Genomic DNA, 21,063 nt, shown 5'->3' with positions numbered 1-21,063 from the left:
AGCAGCCATTCTGGTAGTGACAGTGTCCCAGAACTAACCAAACCTGCAGGCATATGGCTATTTTCTGAAGAATCAACACTGCACTAAGAAGATCCATCATGTAGGTACATATGTTTAGAATCAGAGGCCAGAGGTAGAGTGACCTGGGCAAGCCACCTGAAGACTAGGCTCTACACCTCTCGTCAAGGTCACCACCTTTACCAAACATCTCTAACCAACAGTCCTTTGATTACCAAGCAGAGTGCAGGGGACCAAGAGATGGTCACATTCTTCTGAGAAAAGTCTTGGTTACCGAAAAGCTCCTAGAGATGCAATCTCCCATAGACCCATTCAAGAGGAAAGGTAGATGAAAACTGCCAGACCACCAAGCTATCCTGTCAAGTCAGGAATACACTTAACAAGCATAACTGGGGTGCCAAGTAAACAGAAGGAATTGAAGCTTAATAAAAATCAGGGAGAATGAAAAACAATGTGATTGTGACATTGGATGACAGAGAAGTAGAAGCAGAAATCAAGGGACACATAAAAAAGGAGGAAGGAGCATGCTGAAGCCAAGCTGGAGGGAAGGCAGCCTGGCTACAGTCTACACCCAGTGAAAGCTTTGCTGGCTGATTCTTGGCATGATTCCCTCTCTCATTTTCTCAGCCTACACGGACATGTGGCATTCAGCAGCAGCACGGGGGAGATAACTGACGAGTGATAGCAGACAGAAGTAGACCGGATGTACCATTCTGTAATGCCCTGTTTATACACCAAAGGCAGGTTTGTGGTGACGAACATATTTGGGGTTGTCATGCAACAGCAATAGTACTTTGGGAGAAGGGGACTGATGGGGTGGAGGTGGGGCTGGTGGATGGGAGGACTCTCAAGTTCCAGTTCTTAAATACTAGAAAGCAAGGAAGTTTGGTCTCAGTCCTTCAGTGAAGAAATCGGATGCTCATTTTCTGTTCTACGTCCACCTTCTCCAAAACCTGGGGAAAAAACCCAATTATAGTTATAAAGGTCACAACAGGAGATACTGTCCTAAATACTAATCTGAATGTTCATTTCTCCCTTCCTCCCATATAGCACAATTAAATTTTTTCAAACCAAGAGGTGACAGACTGACCTTAACAAATTCTGTGAAAGATATGGCGCTATCTCCATCCTGATCGGCCTCCTGGATGGTCCTATCTGCAATGCTGCCCAGCTGTTCATCAGAGATATTCACTCCAACCATCATGCGTAGCACCTGCAGGACCAAGAGCCAGGGCTTAGGGGTATTTCCCTTCAATGAAAGATAAAGCCACCCCACCCTCTTTCCCTTGGATATCCTCACACGTAACAGGCAGCAAACTGAGACCCTTATCTTCTAATCTAAGTCATCCCACATGACGATGTGAACAGAACTCTCTGGCAAGCAAGAACTTTCTGGATAGGAAGGCACAGTATCACTTGGAAGAGTTCTTTCCTTTTTGCACTTCTCCATTCTTCCTGACCAGGAGGTAGCTTTGATGCCCAATGGCACAGCAGCCATCCTGAGACCAGGAAGTGAAAGTCTTATGTGCTATGGAATAAAGAAGCCTGGTTCCTAGACATCATGTGGGCACTGTACTAACCTCGACAATCTATCCCTAGATTTCTTGTTGCTCGAGAAAAACTAGTTCATTATTAGTTTAATGCAGTTTGGTAGGGGTTTTCTGAAATCCCAGTTGCCTAAGATGGAACATTAACCTAACTATTCCTAAAGTGTAATGAAGAAATAAAGGTTGTTGGAAGGTTAAATACTAAAGCTCCCTTTCCAGAGAAATAATAAACACATTGAAAGAAGGCTGTGAGAACTACAATAAAGAGAATTTAACCCCGTTTCACCACGTGTCTCAAATATAACAAAGAAACCACTTGCTTTAATTCTACTAACATCTTTAGGGTGTGAATATACTTTGAGAATTGTTTCCTCAAGCAAAATAAGCAATTCTACACCATGAGACTAAGCCATTGTGAAATGGGGGGGACAGGGTGCTTTTGTGATACCTCCTTTCACTTAAGTTTTTTTTTTAAAGATTTATTTATTTATGCATACAAGAATTGGGGTATAGGCCAGAGGTGTGGGGGGTGAAGGGATTCACCAGACACAGAGTGGGGAAGAGAACAGGCAGACTAACTGAAATACACTGCTGAGGGGAGCAGCGGGGGAGACAGGAGAGGGCTGCTGTGCTAGGTGGGTAGCTCCCTGGCTGGCTGGGGATTGAGCTGATGCTGCAGAGGCTACAGATAGCTTCACAGTGCTGTGCTTAACCCCTTGCGCCACCAGGGAGGCCCCCCATCACTATAGTCAGCTCCCTTTGTCTTCAAAGTTAATAACTAAGCTTTTCCACAGGAGTAAAAGCTCTCTAGCTCAGCTGTTCACAGACTTCCTTTCCCTGATTCATTTACATGCTTCCCCAATTTTGTGAAATAAATTTGTAAAAACTAAATTACAGGATTTTATGAAAAGAAAAAAAGATGAAATGATTTGCATCTACACATCAACACTAGTAACATAAAAAACAAACCACAATTTCCCCAGGTGATTTGTTCTACCTTATATATACAAGAAGACTATAGACACAGCAGGTATTAAATAAATGCTTCCTGAAGAAAAAAACAACTCCTGCCCACAAAGGTTATCTACATACATGGGAACTCTCCAACATACCTGTAACAGCTCATCACGGGAGATCTTGTCATCTTTATCCAAATCATATAGTCGAAAAGCAACTATTAAGGAAAAACAAGAAGTTAATGAAAATTCAATAGTGCAAAGTAAAATGTTTAGCCTTGGGCCTCCCCAATGGTGCAGCGGGTTGAGCACAGCGCTGTAAAGCTGTCCGCAGCCCCTGCAGCACCAGTTCAATTCCCGGCCAGCCAGAGAGATTCCCATATGGTGCGGCAGACCTCTCCTGTCTCGCCCGCTGCTCCCGTCAGCAGTGTCTTGCGGTCCTTCTGCCTGTTCTGCTCCCCGCTCTGAATCTGGTGAATTCTCTCACCCTCCCATGCCTCTGGCCTGTACCCCAGTGCTTGTATAGATGAATAAATCTTTTTTTTTTTTATAGAGGCATGTTTTTATTTATTTGTTTGTTTGTTTGTTTGTTTTGTTTATACATGCACTGGGTACAGTCAGAAGCGCGGGAGGGTGAGAGAATTCACCAGAGCCAGAGCAGGCAGAAGGACTGAAGTACACTGCTGAGGGGAGCAGCGGGCGGCAGGAGAGGTCTGCACACCATGTGGGACCCTCCTCTGATGGCAGGGGTGCAGCCGGGGATCAAACCGGCGCCGCAGAGGCCGCAGGCAGCTTCGCAACCCAGCGCTCAACTGCTGCGCCACCGGGGAGGCCTTGGATGAATAAATCTTTAAAAAAAAATTTAGCTTCTTCTCAAGGAATTAAATACATAAAGGACATTGGACAGAATAGTGTTTTTTTTTTTTTGAAAGAGTAATTGCCATTATTTACCATTATAAAACATTATAACATTTCAGAAATTGAAATGTATCTCAAAATTGATGACTTCTTAGCTTTAATGAAATGTGACACCTCTCTGGACAAATCAGAAAATTTTACTAAAAAAGAAAGCTAAATATCCTTATTCTTGCCCAAACCTTTTAAATGATTCTGTAAGTTAGGTCCTCTCAGCCCACCCATCAATCCTATCATGCACATTCACCAAACAACTGACTCTGCAAAGTATTGTTCTAGAAAAATGGCCACTTTGGCAAATTCAAGCTAAATTTCTAATAAAATTAACAAGAACTGGATGGTCTCCTGGCCTTAACAAGTCTTTTTCTCTCTTTGATAACATCTAAGTCTTTTACACACTAGGGTATATAAGAGAATTCAGAAGAGCAACGTCTGTGTCATGTTGCTGATGGGTTACTAAGTGGTTAGTGTGATAACACTGGATGATTTTATAGGCACTGAAGGAATAACTGCCTTGTAATTATATCTGAGTTTAGCGTGGTTTTGAAACTTTGAATCATTCAGCTATGCCACTAAGGTTTTGCATTTTCTGTTCCTTTGACTCCCATCCTGGCACCTCCAGTTCAATGGCCATAAATAAATCTAACGCTCATGACTCCCGCCCGATGTGCATCTCTGGTTGGTGTGATCTCTCCTAAGCCCCTCATGTTGATGTCAGAGCAATCGGGGACAGTGGAAAGGTGCAGGCTCTGCCGACTTCTAGCTCCATGAACATGAGCAAAGTCCTTATCCTCTCAGTGTCTCAGGTGCCTGAGAGTTGGAAAGTGAAAATAACAGAATATCCCTCACAGTCACAGGGCAAAGAGGACTGACCAACTTATCCCAAGGAAGAAACTTCAAACAGTGCCTGAAACACAGTAGGAACTCAGTGTCAGCTACCTGCCATCACCTCGCTACCTACTCGTACCACTTACCACTCTTTCCTTTCCAGACAATACTTCTTTGTTTTCTGAAAACACCAAGTACTCAAATCTGCCCAAGGGCCTATGCACCAGTTATTCCCTCTGCCTAGAGTTCTCTTCTATTCTTTATCTGGTAGGTTTCCTCTCAGCTCAAATTTCAACTCCTCAGAGAGGCTTTCACTAACCACTCAAAAGTAGTGACATCCTCTATCACTTTCTCATCACAATTCGTTTTCTTCACAGAATTTGCCGTGACCATAAGTCTTATTTATTTGCCATGACCATAAATCTTATTTATCTTGCTCCAAATAGTTGGCGAACCTTAATAAGTCACTAGCTTTGTGAGAACAAAGACCTTATCTGATTTATGCATCATTGTATCCTGGACCTAAAATAGTGTCTGGCATACAGTATTTTCTCAAACATTTCTTTATCTTTCTTTTTTTTTTTTAAATTTTTTTTTTTTATAGAGGCATGTTTTTATTTATTTATTTGTTTGTTTGTTTTGTTTGTTTATACATGCACTGGGTACAGTCAGAAGCGCGGGAGGGTGAGAGAATTCACCAGAGCCAGAGCGGGAGGCAGAGCAGGCAGAAGGACCGAAGTACACTGCTGAGGGGAGCAGCGGGCGGCAGGAGAGGTCTGCGCGCCATGTGGGACCCTCCTCCGGTGGTCGGGGAGCAGCCGGGGATCGAACCGGCGCCGCAGAGGCCGCGGGCAGCTTCGCAACCCAGCACTCAACCGCTGCGCCACTGGGGAGGCCCACATTTCTTTATCTTTCAATCATTGCTTCTTCTTTTTTAAAAAATGGGGGTAATATATACAAAACTCAAAATTTAGCATTTTAACTCTTTTTTTAAAGACTTATTTATTTATGCATACAAGAGCTGGGGTACAGGCCAGAGGTGTGGGGGGAGGGTGAGAAGATTCACCAGAGACAGAGAAGGGAACAGAACAGGCAGATCGATGGGGAACAGTGGGTGAGTCAGGAAAGGTCCACTGAGCCACATGGGTTGCTCCCTGGCCGGGAATCAAACTCATGCTGCAGATGCAGCGGACAGCTTCACAGGCTGTGTCCTAACCCGCTGCGCCACCAGGAAGGCCCCTTTAATTCTTCAAAGTGCACAGTTAAGAACTTTTACATTGCTATGGAACCTATACCTTTGACCACACTATCAATCCTGAAGCTTGCCTCACCTGACCTGCATTTTGAGAGAATACATTTCCTTACGTTTGAAGCCAGCCATGTGAGCTGAAGGTACCCTAACTGCTATATCAAGTAACCACCAAAGCCACTAACAGTATTTAGAAAATTTTCCATTGGTTCCATTTGAACTGATGCAGAGAACATAGCACTTTGTTAAAGGAAATGAATTACAAAGAAAGGACTCTGCAGCTGTGTTACAAAATATCTGGATCAAGTGTAGCTCTCTTGCCCACCTGTGACTGACTATGCAGGTGCCTCTCTTTTTCTCCTTTACCTAATAAACCTGTCCTTTTAAAATGTAAAAAAAAAAAAAAAAAAAAAACTGGATCAAATCATAGGAATACAGAGTTTAAAGAGGTAAATATTTTTTCTTATTATTAACTACTTGCTGATTGAAAGATCTATAATATTGGGGGTAATCCCCTAAGGGATTCGATTCACCTTACCAAAGACTTTTTCTTTTTTTTCTTTATTTCTGTGGCAAAATACACATAAAATTTAACGTCTTAATATTTTTAAGTGTTCAGTTCAGTAGTGTAAGTAAACCCATTGTTGTGAAACAGATCTCCAGAACCTTTTCATGTTGCAAATCTGAAACTCTTTACCCATTAAAAATCTCCCTATCCCCCCAGAAACAATAAATGGGCATAAAGTCAGGAAGAAAGATAGTCTATGGTTTAGAGATTTATCTCCAGATGTAACTCTGTCATGTAGAAAAGAATTTATTCAATGGAGATATTTCAGCTCAACAGAAGAATGAATTCTTAAAAAAAGATCCTCACATATGGATACAGCTGGCTTAGAAAAGTAATTGCCTATTCAAGGAAAAAATAAAAAGGGCATCTCATAGAACACTGATTCTTAACACAGGGTCCACAGTAGAAAGAAGAAAGAAAAAATAGTGTAGGGTCTCCCTAGTGACCTAGGGGTTAAGTCTGAGCACTATCGGCCCTATGGCCTGAATTCTATCCCCTGCCAGGAAGCTAACCCACATTGCGCAGCAGACCTCTCCTGATTGCCCGCTGCTCCCCTTAGCAGTGTATTTTAGTAAATCAGCCTGTTCTGCTCCCTAATGTATCTCTGGTGAACCTCCCATACCTCTGGCCTATACCGCAATTCTTGTATGTACACACACAAAAAAAAAAACACACCAAAAATTTGAAGAAAAAAAAAAAAAAGCTTATCTTTTCCTTCCAATCTCTATAGAAATTTGACATTTCTTTCATTTATGAATGTTGGCAACAAACCACAGCAGTGATACCTGTACTTACCTATGCTGTACTCAACAGAAATCAAACATTTTTATTTCATATTATAGTTGCTGATAATATCTCAACTGATCATTTGTGATCATGATGAGTTCAAAATTATAAAAGTTCTTTGACTTGATATTATAGCCCATTATTTAACATATGATAAAGAAGTATTTATATTACTATTTTAAAGTTGTTCAAATATCTTTTGATTGTATTCAATATAATTGGTTTCTTTTATACTCCTATGTACTTTATTTTATGAATTCAAAGACATTTCGATGTGAATGGATAGATTCACCTGACAATTGCCAAGGGAGTCCATGATTTGAAAAAAATAGAATTCATGTAGAGGAAATTCAGGTAACAGATTTCTGTTAGTTCTGATGACTGAAGTCGCTTGTTATCCTGGACCAGAAAAGCAGTTTCATAAAGCATAGACTGTCTCTGTCATCTCTTTAACCAACTCACTGAATTTCTGGATGTCTCTCCCAGCTCTGCAAATCATTCCAATTGATATGCTGCCCACTGTATACTTGGAGCTAACGGGCTACTCCTAAGCATCCACTCCACCGGTTGAGTTAGACGCTTACCTAAGAGTTAGGTGTGTCAATTGTCCTAGCTATTCATCCTGTGCTATTTGTAATTTTAATAAAACTATATAATTTAATAAAAAAATGAAACCTATATGTAAAGAAAATATTGTTGTTTCTATAAAAATCAGACTGACTGCTTTTGAAAGACTCAAAATTCAGTCATTGAAAAATAAACCTCTTGCTAAAGTAAGCATGGCAGGGTAATTCTAAAAGATGGGGGGGGGGGGAATAAAATACCTAGAAAGATTCTATTCTCACAATGTGTTGAGTATCTTTTTAAAAGAAACTACAATAGAAACCTTAGACTGTCTATTATCGCTGTAAAAAAAGATAAAATTTTAGATAAAAAAAAATCATGGATTAAAAAAAAGTCATACAGGGCCTCCCTGGTGGCGCAAGGGGTTAAGCACCGCACTATGAAGCTATCCGCAGCCTCTGCAGCACGAGTTCGATCCCCGGCAGGCCAGGGAACAACCCACATGGTGTAGCAAACCTCTCCTGACTCGCCCATTGTTCCCCTCAGCAGTGTACTTTGGTCAATCTGCCTGTTCTATTCCCCACTCTGTCTCTGGTGAATCCTCTCACCCCCCGCATCTCTGGCCTGTACACCAGCTCTTGTATGAACAAATAAATAAATCTTTAAAAAAAAAAAATAAAAAGAGCAATATTCAGTACTTTAGTTCAAAAATCTTCCCTATCCTACATAATAATACATGTTTCAGTGCTTCCCAAACTTCTTACCTTAAACACCAAGAGAGGAGTAAATTCATACTCCTATAGCAGGGAGATCTGGGGAGGTGGCCCAAAGGCCACAAACAAAAAATTCATTTCAATTTCATGAAACATCTTTGAAATATACGTAACTTTAGCATTATATTCTATACATTATCCGCATTTGTTTCAACATCAAAAAGACCTTTTTTCCCCAGTTTTGTTAACTTTATTTTTATTTTTTTTAAGATTTATTTATTTATGCATACAAGAACTGGGGTATAAGGGAGAGGTTTAGGGGGTGGTGGGAGGATTCACCAGAGAGTGGGGAGCAGAAAAGGCAGATCTACTGAAATACACTGCTGAGAGGAGCAGCAAGTGAGGCAGGAGAGGTCTGCTGCGGCATGTGGATTGACCCCTGGCTGGCTGGGGCTCGAACTCATGCTGCAGTGGCTGGCGATAGCTTGATAGCACGGTCTTTAAACCCTGAGCCACGAAGGAGGCTCTGTTTTGTTTACGAGGCAGTAACAGTCTCAAAAATCTTTCTCATTTTTTAAATGTAATTTTTTTTTTTTTTTTTTTGCGTAGATGAACTGGGATGCTTAGAGTGGGGGTGGGAGTAGGTGGGAGGGAATTCAACAGAGATAGAGTGGGGAGAGAACAGGTGTATTTACTGAAATACACTGCTAAGGAGAGCAGCAGGGGAGACAGGAGTGGTCTGCTGTGCCATATGTGGGTTAGCTCCCTGGCCAGGGATTGAACTCAGGCTATAGCAGTGATAGCACTGAGACTTAACCACTAGGCCACTGGGGAGGCCCTTCATCAACTGTTTGATCCCTTTTGGATCCCTCAAACTTTGGTCTTTGAGCTTTGATGGAGATTTACTCCATCAATAACAGGATTTTCCTGCTGTAGTGCATAATGAAATTCTATAGAAAACTGAACGCGACCCATACCTCAATGAAAGTCTGTCTCTCTGTCAAAAGGAATACAGTACTTTCTTACAAGGCCAATTTATGCAAAGTGTTCTCTCTGCTCACTGAAATTCCAGAGACTTATTCTGACAAAATGTGTAGGGGGCCTCCCCAGTGGCGCAGCGGTTGAGCACTGGGTTGCGAAGCTGCCCGCAGCCTCTGTGGCACAGGTTCAATCCCCGGCTGCTGGCGTGAGGGTGCCACATGGCGCGCAGACCTCTCCTGCTGCCCGCTGTTCCCCTCAGCAGTGTATTTCGTCAGTCTGCCTCTTCTGTTCCCTGCTCTGGCTCTGGTGAATCCTCTCACCCTCCCGCTCTTCTGACTGTACCCAGTGCGTGTATAAATAAATAAATAAATAATAAATAAATCTTTAAAAAAAAAAAAATGTCATGTGTAGGCCTACACTTGTTCCCAGTATCAGTGTCCCTCACTGGCAAAGCCACCCACAATTTCAATTTTCATTTCAACTTGTGTTGAACAAAGTGTTGTAAGAGATTTGCCAATATCATACATGAACCAACAAGGGCAGAGAGAAAGCTAACAAGTATGCAAGTAAAGGAGGCCAGAGACATGGGGACAATAGTCTCTATAGCTCTGGATAACATCTTAGCAGCTAAAACAATGATAAACACCAGTAGAAGCACTTGACATATATGAACTTATTATATCTCAAACCCTGCTGTGGACCCCCTTAATATCCCACTTTACAGAAGAAGAAATTGAGGCCCAAAGATTTTTAGCTTACTTATCCAAAGTCACATGGCCAAAAATGGTGGCAGTGAACTCCAAACCCAGCCTGGTTTGTCCTAGAGTCTGAACTCTTAGCCATTATGTTCTTATAATTGTTTGTCCAATACATTGAGTAAATAAATGATTTGTAAAAAATGAAAAGTAAGTAGTTCGAGTCCTTACAGTGAAGTTTGTTGCTTCGGCTGTTGAGTGGTTCTGGTCCATTCACATCTTTGGTCTTTTCGTTATCCTCAATAGGTCGGAAATGAGCCAAAGTTCTCATGAATCCACGGAAATTTACCTGGTCCTCTCTGATTGGGAAATACAACAGAACACCATGTCAGCCAAGATGACGGTTTCTTGTGAAGTCAACATTACACTGGCAATAGCTTCAGCTACAGTGGCCTGAAAGTCCATTTAATGTCTCTCCCCATATGTGTGGTTCTCTATAGCTAATAAAATATCTTCATTTAAGCCTCACCCCACCCTCATGAGGTATTATTATTCCCACTTTATCAACGAATAACCAGACTTGGAGAGGTAACAGGATACTCAATATTAAAATTATCTACCGATTTTACTTATATCTCTTTTCCAAAGAGGAATTCCAGTAGAACCAGGGCTCCATAATTAGGTAAGTCAGAATTTGAACTCACTGCTTTAAGACTCTGCAGTGAGGAGCAAGCTAGTAATTTCAGCCCAATGACCTCACCCAATGTGTACCTAGTGATATCTTCAAGTTAAGGCAAATTAGGTAAAAGCTGCCCCCCCCTTTTTAAAGATTTATTTATTTATTTATACAAGCACTGGGTACAGTCAGAAGCGAGGGAGGGTGAGAGAAATCACCAGAGTCAGAGCGGGGAACAGAACAGGCAGACTGATGAAATACACTGCTGAGGGGAGCAGCAGGAGCAGCAGGAGAGGTCTATTGCGCCATGTGGGACCCTCGCCGGCAGCCAGGGATTGAACTGGCACTGCAGAGGCTGCGGGCAGCTTTGCAGCCCAGTGCTCAACCGCTGCGCCACCAGGGGAGGCCCTTTTTTTTTAAAGATTTATTTTTATTTATACAAGAACCGGGGTACTGGCCAGATGCATGGAAGGGCAAGAGGATTCACCAGAGACACAGCGGGGAACAGAACAGGCAGACTGACGAAACACGCAGCTGAGGGGAGCAGCAGGCGAGACAGGAGAGCTGCTTTTAAAATAAAGTTTACTTAGAGATAAATGCTATAAATACATTTTTTTCTTTGGATAGAAGTATAAAGAAAAATACCACTCCTGGTTCTATCGATCAACTAACCAAGGTTAATATATTTTCTATGTAATGTTTCTGTGCTTTGAAGATAACTTGAATACACTGCATATCTAATTTCCTATCTTGCTTTAAAAAAAACTTTTTTTTTTTGTGGGACCCTTGCCGGTGGCTGGGGATCAAACTGGCGCTGCAGAGGCTGTGGACAGCCTCACAACCCAGCACTCAACCGCTGCGCCACCAGGGGAGGCCCCTAAAAAAAAAAAAAAAAACTTTTTAAGTATGTCTCCAATCAACATAAACACTGAAATATTTTAAATATCTGAGTATTAATAGTGTGCCTATAGTATGGCTACATCTTTTATCCTCTTATAACTGGACACTTTGTTTTAGCCTCACTTTTCATGATCATATTTTTTTTTTTTTTTAAGATTTATTTATTTATGCATACAAGAGCTGGGGTACAGGACAGAGAAGCAGGGGGTGAGAGGACCCACCAGAGACAGAGTGGGAAATAGAACAGGCAGACCGACCCAAACACACTGCTGAGGGGAGCAACGGGCGAGACAGGAGAGGTCTGCTATGCCTTGTGGGTTGCTCCCTGGCCTGCCAGGGATCAAACGCGTGCTGCAGAGGCTGCGGACTGCTTCATAGTGCGGTGCTTTAACCCCTTGCGCCACCAGGGAGGCCCTACTTTATTTTTTTAAATTTATTTTTATTGGAGCCTCCCTGGTGGTGCAATGGGTTAATAAGTGTCAGCACTATGAAGCAATGGGCAGCCACTGCAACATGAGTTTGATCCCTGGCCAGGGAGCTAACCCTCAAGGTGCAGTAAACCTCTCCTGCCTCACCTGCTGCTCCCCTCAGCAGTGTATTTCAGTAGGTCCGCCTGCTTTGCTCCCCACTCTGTCTCTAGTGAATCCTCTCACACCCCGCACCTCTGGCCTACATTCCAGATCTTATATGCATAAATAAATAAATAAATAAATAATATATTTAAAAATACACTGTGGAGGGGAGCAGCAGGTGAGACAGGAGAGGTTTGCTGTGCCAATGAGTTAGCTCCCTAGTTGGGGATCCAACTCATGCTGCAGTGGCTGCCAATAGCTTTATAGTATTGAGAATTTAACCCCTGTACCACCAGGGAGGCTCATTATAATGTTTTATTTATTTATTTATTTTTTAAATTTTCTAGAGCCATGTCTTATTTATTTATTTATTATTTGTTTGTTTGGTTTATACATGCACTGGGTACAGTCAGAAGCGCGGGAGGGTGAGAGAATTCACCAGAGCCAGAGCAGGGAGCAGAGCAGGCAGAAGGACCGAAGTACACTGCTGAGGGGAGCAGCGGGCGGCAGGAGAGGTCTGCTCGCCATGTGGGACCCTCCTCCGGTGGCCGGGGAGCAGCCGGGGATCGAACCGGCTGCAGAGGCTGCAGGCAGCTTCGCAACCCAGCGCTCAACCTCTGCGCCACCAGGGAGGCCCTCATTATAATGTTTTAAAGGAGCTCTTTGTGTTTAAACTTAAATTAAAGAAAATCTGTTTATTATTTCACAGGCTAATCAGTAACCCTGTAAGAAATAATTTTCAAAATTTAAATGAAGAATGTTCTTTAACATTTAAAAGGAATGTCCCATGCGACATGGAAACAAGAGGTTACCTGGTTCTTGTAGCTACGGAAAAATTAATCCCAGTCTGTGTGTGCCCCAGTAGATAGATATGGCATATTGGGTGCCAGGTAAATACACAGACTAGAGACTTTGTAAAGGCAGAGTTCAAAAGTTGCTCATAAGCCCACTGTACTCAAAAGAATAACCTTTAGTTCTTCAAGGAAGCTGTACTCTGACAGATCTGAGTCTGGGCAAAAATGTGAGTAAGATCTAGAAGTCAAGCAATGTAAAATGAGATTTGAGTCACATGCCAGAACAAATAGTTTAATGAGTACATACATAAATGACTGAATAAAAGGGAACTAAATATCAATGTTCCACTTTCAAATCTCATTCCTTGAAAAATAATCCCACCTGAGAAGAAACAAAAACCTAGAAGTCAAATATCTCTATCTGATTAGAGCATGAAGCAGAGGTGCGTCTTGCAAAGAGCTAAGCTCCACAGCCCAAGTGAAGGTTTGGCTTCCTCAGGTACACCTGCCCATTGTCCTCAGCAACAAACCAGTGGGTAGGATGATATTGTAGTCACAACAAAGGTGATCTGATCTTATAAGACAGCTTTCCACAGCTGCCCCTTCAAGTAATCAATGGTGAATATGGAATTCTGAAAAAAAGTTGGCAAAATGACTCTCCTTGGTTTACATTTCATTGCAAAAGGTTTGGATATGCCACATAGCTGTGAAAGTTTTCTCTGGATAGAGTTCAACGCTCTGCAGGGGCTAAAAGAGGAAGTGGGGAAAAAAAAAAAAACACGGAAGAATTCAGCACAAAAACTACACTTGAAATAAACAGGGCAGTTGATGGGGATAAAAGGGTAAATGAGGAAAGGTAGATTACTCATGGTTAACATGAATCTGAAGAGAGCAGATTTCAATCTGATTCCTCCTATCTTCAGTTAAACTGCTTGTCTTGGGCCTCCCCGGTGGCGCAGCAGTTCAGCACTGGGTTGCAAAGCTGCCCGCAGCCTCTGCAGCTGATCCCCGGCTGCTCCCCGGCCACCGGAGGAGGGTCCCACATGGCGCGCAGACCTCTCCTGCCGCCCGCTGCTCCCCTCAGCAGTGTACTTCGGTCCTTCTGCCTGCTCTGCTCCCCGCTCTGGCTCTGGTGAATTCTCTCACCCTCCCACGCTTCTGACTGTACCCAGTGCTTGTATAAATAAATAAATAAATCTTTAAAAAAATAAAAAAATAAATAAACTGCTTGTCTTTCCCCTCTGCCGCTCAAATTACTGAGGGCTCAATTTCTCACCTTTGTAAATTCCTTTACTCTCAATTCAGAATTCTAAAATTTCCTCTCCAGATATTTTATATGATAATGTCCTCACTGACACTTGATCTCATTTTTAAGATCTGGGAACCATACTTTTTATTTATTTATTTATTTTAAAGATTCATTTATTTTTATACAAGAGCTGGGGTACAGGCCAGAGGTGCGGAGGGTGAGAGAATTTACCAGAGACAGAGCAGGGAGCAGGAGAGGCAGACGACAGAAATATACTGCCGAGGGGAGCAGTGGGCACGATAGCACAGGTCTGCCATGCTGGCAACCATACTTTTCAAAGCATACTTAGCTTCTTAAAAATTATTTGGATTGAGTCTCCCTGGTGGCACAAGGGGTTAAACACAGCACTGTGAAGCTATCCACAGCCTCTGTAAGCATGAGTTCGATCCTTGGCCAGGGAGCTAACCCACATGAGTTATCCACAGACCTCTCCTGTCCCGCCCACTGCTCCCCTCAGCAGTGTATTTTAGTCAGTCTGCCTGTTCTGTTCCACACTCTGTCTCTGGTGAATCCTCTAGGCCCCTGCACCTCTGGTCTGTACCCCAGTTCTTGTATGTATAAACAAATAAATCTTAAAAAAAAAAAATTCTTTGGGTTATAAAGCTAAGTCACAAGGAACCAGGAAGAGATGGTTAAAGAGATTATTTAAACAAGATTACTTTTATTCAGGAAAAGGTACCTTACCAAATCAACAAATATTTACTCAGTGCTGTGAAGGCAGTGTATTAGGTAGTGAAGCTTATTAAAAGTTCAGTTTTATATTAGACGAATTCAAATCTATTTGAAGAAATGTATGTTGTGGAGTGAATTGTATCTTTAGTCAATGGCATACTAGGAAAATATAGGCTATAAAAATGTTCCTGATTAAGGAGGCTAAAGAGGCAGGATAACCCACCTAGACTGGGTTCTGTTTCAGACCAGGTTGGGGGTGGGGGGGTGTGTGTGTGGGTCAGTGCCAGCAAGGAGATTATTGGATGAAATATTAAAATTGAATAATGAATAATTTATTACAATAAAGAAAATAATGCAGTAAGTTCTGGAGATGTAACTTCTGTGACAGCATGGTGACTATAGCTAGCAATACTGAACTGTATATTCAACCGAGAGTAGATTTTAAAAGTTCTAACTACATGATCGACTCTGAGTGTCTTGGTGGTGGGTGTGATGTAATGACATGTATCTGAGGAGATGTGATCCTATGCCTCTGGATCACCCCACAGTCTTGTAAACCAATGTTATCTGAAGAAAAATGAAAGTTGTCACCACGCTTACACAAAATGTTATCTACGTGAAGTGATGGATTTGCTAATTAACCTTATCATGGTAATCACGATAAAATCATAAAAAAAATTTAAAAAATCACTATGCTGCACGCCTTAAACTTACACGATTTTGTCACCCATTCTTCAATAAACTGGAATATTTATATTATTACAGTTTTTGACATAGGCTGTAAGTGTAAATTACACACTGGATTTCAAAGACTTGATATGAAAAACAGTATATACTGCCAAAGTTAATTTGACTTGTTTATTTTTACTTTTTAAATGTCTACCAGGAAATTTCTAATTGTGAATGTGTCTTAAATTATATTTCTATTGGGTAGGACGAAGAGGTGGCACCAGCAAATGAGGCAAAATACTAATAATATGATGACAAATCCATGTCAGTAAAAGATTTAAAAAGTGTCCTTTGTACAATTTTTAATTTTTGTAATTTCATTGCAAATTTGAAATTATTGTCAAAAGATTTTTAAAAGTTTAGATTTGCATTGAGGATAAACAAAAATTAAAGATAGAATTTTGAAGATGAGTTCATAATCCTATTTGAAACTTAAAATAGAGGGTGAGGGGGAGAACAGAAGAGATATTCTAGATGTAATTAAGTTAGAGATGCCCAATATAATTAGTGGGATTGTGGTTTGAGATGACCTAATCAATATCAAGATTCCACATCAGCCTCAGAAGGGTGCCAAACAACTGTAACAACTCACCCCTCTGGAAAGAAGGCATTGATGATCCGGTCCCCCAACGGGTTGATAGCTAGTTCTGGAATCCGCTGGAAATCTTCCCGGCTGCCGAGAAGTAGAGACCATTGGCGATTAGCGTGAACTTCTTCAGTCATGCAAGGGTAAAACCCCGCAAGAATAATTCTTCCTGGAATTTACTACTATGACAAATCATACCAAGCAACTACAAAGAATAGCATTTTAATAGCTGCCAAGTGTTTCTTGCACCAACTCGGGTTTGACTATGTCACATTCCAGTGAATTCAGCACACAGTTTACGTCAATAAACTAACTGACAAGCAAATACTAAGCTGTCCCTGTAAATGATTCCTTGAACATTACCATTTTGTATTTAGTTATTAAGTTTGGTAAGTGAACAGCAACTGCCAAATACCTAATTCCACAAAGCTTGAATATGAAAGCAAAATTTCAGAGGGGCCTTCATACCCTTGGCAGAAGGATATACAGCATCTATGAAATACAAGGAATTCTTAGGTAATACTTATGTCCAAGAAAGAATAAAATGTGACAACTAACTGATTTTCACATTTCCTTGCTCTAACTTTGACTTGTTTTCCATTGTCTTTTATAGACTAGAGCTAGAGTATTTAACCCTCAGTCATGTAAGAGCAGTCATTCTCTCATAACTTGGAGATTATGTTGAAGTGAATAATGTTCCATTCACTGTATATACACATCATGTGCCAATCTAACTGTTTATATACATTATCTCATTTCTTCATGCCAACATTTTATCTACACCCTTTCAGAGCTGAGGAAATTGAGTCAGTGAGATAAAGTAACATGCCCAGTGCTACAAAGTAAGTAAGTGCAGAACTACCGTTGAAATCCAACTCTTATGGATTTTACATGTTCTTTTCTAAAAAAACTCATTCTTTCCATATTAAACTTTTTGAAAGATGCTCTCCATAAATAGTACTCAGTAAGTAAACTTCTTTGGTTGATATTCTGTGCCAAGAACATATATATCTATAACATATATGTGTCTGTAATCTTCAAAATATCAATGTCATGAAGGACAAAGGAAGGCAGAGGGGTGTTACAGATCAAGCAAGAGGAACTAATGAGACATATAAGTGAACTCAATTAATGATCCTAGAACAGAAAAAAATTCCTATGATGGAAATTATTGAGCCAAAAGATAAAAATGGAATATGAGTCATCTAGAACATGGAATATTATATATATATTACTGTATCAAAATGGTAGATTTCTTGATTTTGAAATGAGAATGTCCTTGTTATAGGAAATATACACTGAAGTAAAATGTTAACTAGTGAATCTGGATTATCAGGAATATGAAGCAAAATGGATTATCAGGAATGGATTATCAGGAATATGAAGCAAAATGTTAACTAGTGAATCTGGATTATCAGGAATATGAAAGTTCTACATATTCTTGTAACTTTCCTGTAAGTGTGAAAAAATTTCCAGATAAAAAGTAAAAAAATATTTTTAAAGAAACATTAACTTGAAAAGATCTGATTCCAGCCTTTAAGAAGTTTTATTAACTGAAGAGAAAAAACTTATTTCTCTACCTCATCCCATCTATCATACTAAATTTTCTATTTTATTCAGAAGCCTTCAATACTCTGTGCCCTTAATTTAACACTTACATTAATTCAATAAATTCCCCTCAACCACATCCAGTGTTGACACAGATAGAAATTAATCTAGGAAAATGAGCACAAAGTTCTAGAATAATAATTCTGGATTCTAATCTTCCTTGATCTCTTAGTGTGATGATTTTTATATCAATGAATGAAACAGAGAGGTCATTCATAAATTAACTGACTTGGCTAATATATGATTATTAAACCTTTAAAGGAAATTACTGACATACTGATTATTTAATTCAACAAACATGTACTAAACCCTTATTATATATTTTGTTCTATGATACAAAGTCCACATTATCAACAAAACATAGCTTCCCTTGTTTGACAGAGCTTAAGAAACAATAGCTACTCCCTTTCAAATGAAGATTAAAACTGATTTGAATTGCATGGCCACATACCTCAGTTTAATGTCTAACAAGCTTAAGTAATTTTAGTTGAGAAAAGGCACAGTTTAAACACCAGTTGAGGGCATGACCTAACCTTAACTCCTTTAGTCTTTTTTTTTTTTTTAAAGATTTATTTATTTATTTATTTATACTAGCACTGGGTACAGTCAGAAGAGTGGGAGGGTGAGAGAATTCACCAGAGCCAGAGTGGGGAACAGAACAGGCAGACTGACGAAATAAACTGCTGAGGGGAGCAGCAGGCGGCAGGAGAGGTCTGTGTGCCATGTGGGACCCTCGCCCGGTGGCTGGGGATCGAACCGGCGTTGCAGAGGCTGCCAATGCTCAACCGCTGCGCCACCGAGGAGGCCCCAACTCCTTTAGTCTTGATCCTCCAATAAAGGATCAAGACTTAGATTTCCAATGTCAACAGGGGCCTACCTCCTGTCCTTTGTAAACTTGTAAACTTGTAAACTCTATTCTTAAAGTATAAAATAGTTGATGAATTGTTAAAACAGTTAACAGTTTATTAATTGTTCCATCATAGAATGGAGATAATCTGAGCAATATATCTTGAACTTAACTGCTCAAATTTGTACTCCAACACAAAACTAACAGACAAAAATAAATATTTCAAGTGGCATGCATACCACGAGTGTAAGACTTGTTAGAAATGTAGACTTGTGGGTACTCATAAAAAAAAAAAAAAAAAAAAACCAACATTATATTCTACCTACTAGTATACGTAGAGAAATATTACTCAAATTGGAAGCTGGTTTTTGTTTTTTGTTTTTTTTTAAGAAAAGACATTATTACTGGGAGAAGGCAAGTCTGAGAATGGAATCATGTATAATGGCATTCTTCGTGGCAAAGAAAATTCCAATGAAGACTGGTTTTCCAGTTATTCATGGGCAGAGGGATGCTCTGAAGAAAATCCAGTTTGAAAGACTTAGTAACCAGAAGTTACTACCATTTTTAGGAGCAGAGCCTGTATTAACCAAGGGATTCTCATCTATCAAATGGATCCTCATTTGTAAATCTTTTAGTAATCTTTATTCTTCAGGAATTCTTTTTTAATTCCACAAAATTGTAAAAACCTAAAATGTGTAGGTCTCTTTTCTTATGCAGAGATACAGCTTCACAGTTAACTGCTTGATTTTCAAGGATAGAGGGTCCATGATCAGATGACATACACAATGAGGACATCAAAATCTGTTACTAGAACACACCCATGGGAACACATATCCCATTATGAAAACAATTCTCCATATTTAAGATTCATAATAGAGAAATTATTTATACTTAAAATATAGTTATATTAACATGGAAATAACAATTCCCATTATCTAAGGCATGCAGTTAATTTTTTTTTCTATTTTAAAGATCTGTCCATTTACACAAGAACTGGGTACAGGCCAGAGGCACTGGAGGGCGAGAGAACCCACCAGAGAGAGAGGGGAGCAGAACAGGCAGACAGACCAAAGACACTGCTGAGGGGAGCAGCGGGTGAGGCAGGAGAGGTCCGCCATGCCATGTGGGCCTCTCCCTGGCCAGCCGGGAATTGAACTGGCGCTGTAGAGGCCACGGACAGCCCCACAGAGCCGCACCCAACTCGCCATGCCACCAGGGAAGCCCTGTAGTTAATATTTTTTTTTTTAATTTATTTATTTATTTATTTATTTTTAAATAGAGGCATGTTATTTATTTATTTATTTATTTGTTTGTTCGTTTGTTTTTGTTTATACATGCACTGGGTACAGTCAGAAGCGCGGGAGGGTGAGAGAATTCACCAGAGCCAGAGCGGGGAGCAGAACAGGCAGAAGGACCGAAGTACACTGCTGAGGGGAGCAGCGGGCGTCAGGAGAGGTCTGCGCGCCATGTGGGACCCTCCTCCGGTGGCCGGGGAGCAGCCGGGAATCGAACCGGCGCTGCAGAGGCTGCGGGCAGCTTCGCAACCCAGCGCTCAACCGCTGCGCCACCGGGGAGGCCCAGTAGTTAATATTTTTAATGTAATTGGTAAGATAATTTTGATATTGTTGTCTTTTTTTTAAAAAAAGATTTATTTATTTATTTATACAAGCACTGGGTACAGTCAGAAGCGCAGGAGGGTGAGAGAATTCACCAGAGCCAGAGCAGGGAACAGAACATGCAGACTGACGAAATACACTGCTGAGGGGAGCAGCGGGCGCAGCAGGAGAGGTCTGTCGCACCATGTGGGACCCTCCCCAGCGGCCGAGGATCGAACTGGTGCTACAGAGGCTGCGGGCAGCTTCACAGCCCAGCGCTCAACCACTGTGCCACCAGGAAGGTCCGATATTGTTGTTTTGATGATAGGGTTTTTTTTCCATATAAAGTCTTTTTTTTTTTTAAAGATTTATTTATTTATTTATTTATTTATTTATTTGTTTATTTGTTTATTTATTTAAGAGGCATGGGTTTTTTTTTTTTTTTATTTGTTTGTTTGTTTTTTGTTTATACATGCACTGGGTACAGTCAGAAGCGCGGGAGGGTGAGAGAATTCACCAGAGCCAGAGCGGGGAGCAGAGCAGGCAGAAGGACCGAAGTACACTGCTGAGGGGAGCAGCGGGCAGCAGGAGAAGTCTGCGCGCCATGTGGGACCCTCCTCTGGTGGCCGGGGAGCAGCTGGGGATCGAACCGGCGCTGCAGAGGCTGCGGGCAGCTTCACAACCCAGCGCTCAACCGCTGCGCCACCGGGGAGGCCCTCCATATAAAGTCTTTTTCAGTTGTTTTAGTGTTCCAGGACCAGACTGGGTTATTTTGTAGGTTGTACCTGACTTTTGATTGAGGATGGTGAACACATACACATTTACCTTCTCTCAGTCTCTAAGACCCCCTGAAATGTCAGCAAAAGTGCACCCATGGGACTTCATCTATGATATAAACAACCATGGTGGGAGTATACTAGTAGATAAGGGATTTGACAAATCCTGGAAATCTGAA

At 41.0% G+C, this 21,063-nt stretch overlaps 1 protein-coding gene across 1 annotated transcript in view; it reads right to left on the bottom strand.

Annotated features, from left to right (window-relative positions):
- Nucleotides 1–917: 917 nt before the first annotated feature.
- Nucleotides 918–21,063, bottom strand: part of CHP1 (calcineurin like EF-hand protein 1) — a gene marked incomplete at both ends in the record, with an annotated part of 35,301 nt that continues 15,155 nt past the window's right edge. Inside the window, 5 exons of the mRNA XM_084240526.1 lie at nucleotides 918–971; nucleotides 1,109–1,231; nucleotides 2,678–2,739; nucleotides 10,052–10,179; nucleotides 16,065–16,145. Coding sequence (XP_084096652.1) covers nucleotides 918–971; nucleotides 1,109–1,231; nucleotides 2,678–2,739; nucleotides 10,052–10,179; nucleotides 16,065–16,145 — 448 coding nt within the window. The remainder of the gene's footprint in view (nucleotides 972–1,108; nucleotides 1,232–2,677; nucleotides 2,740–10,051; nucleotides 10,180–16,064; nucleotides 16,146–21,063) is intronic.

The sequence above is a fragment of the Talpa europaea genome (genome assembly GCF_964194135.1).
Source record: "Talpa europaea genome assembly, chromosome: 8".
In the NCBI taxonomy this organism is placed as follows: Eukaryota; Metazoa; Chordata; class Mammalia; order Eulipotyphla; family Talpidae; genus Talpa; species Talpa europaea.
The sequence above is the reverse complement of the archived record's forward strand: the minus strand, read 5'-3'. Positions and strand labels throughout refer to the sequence as shown.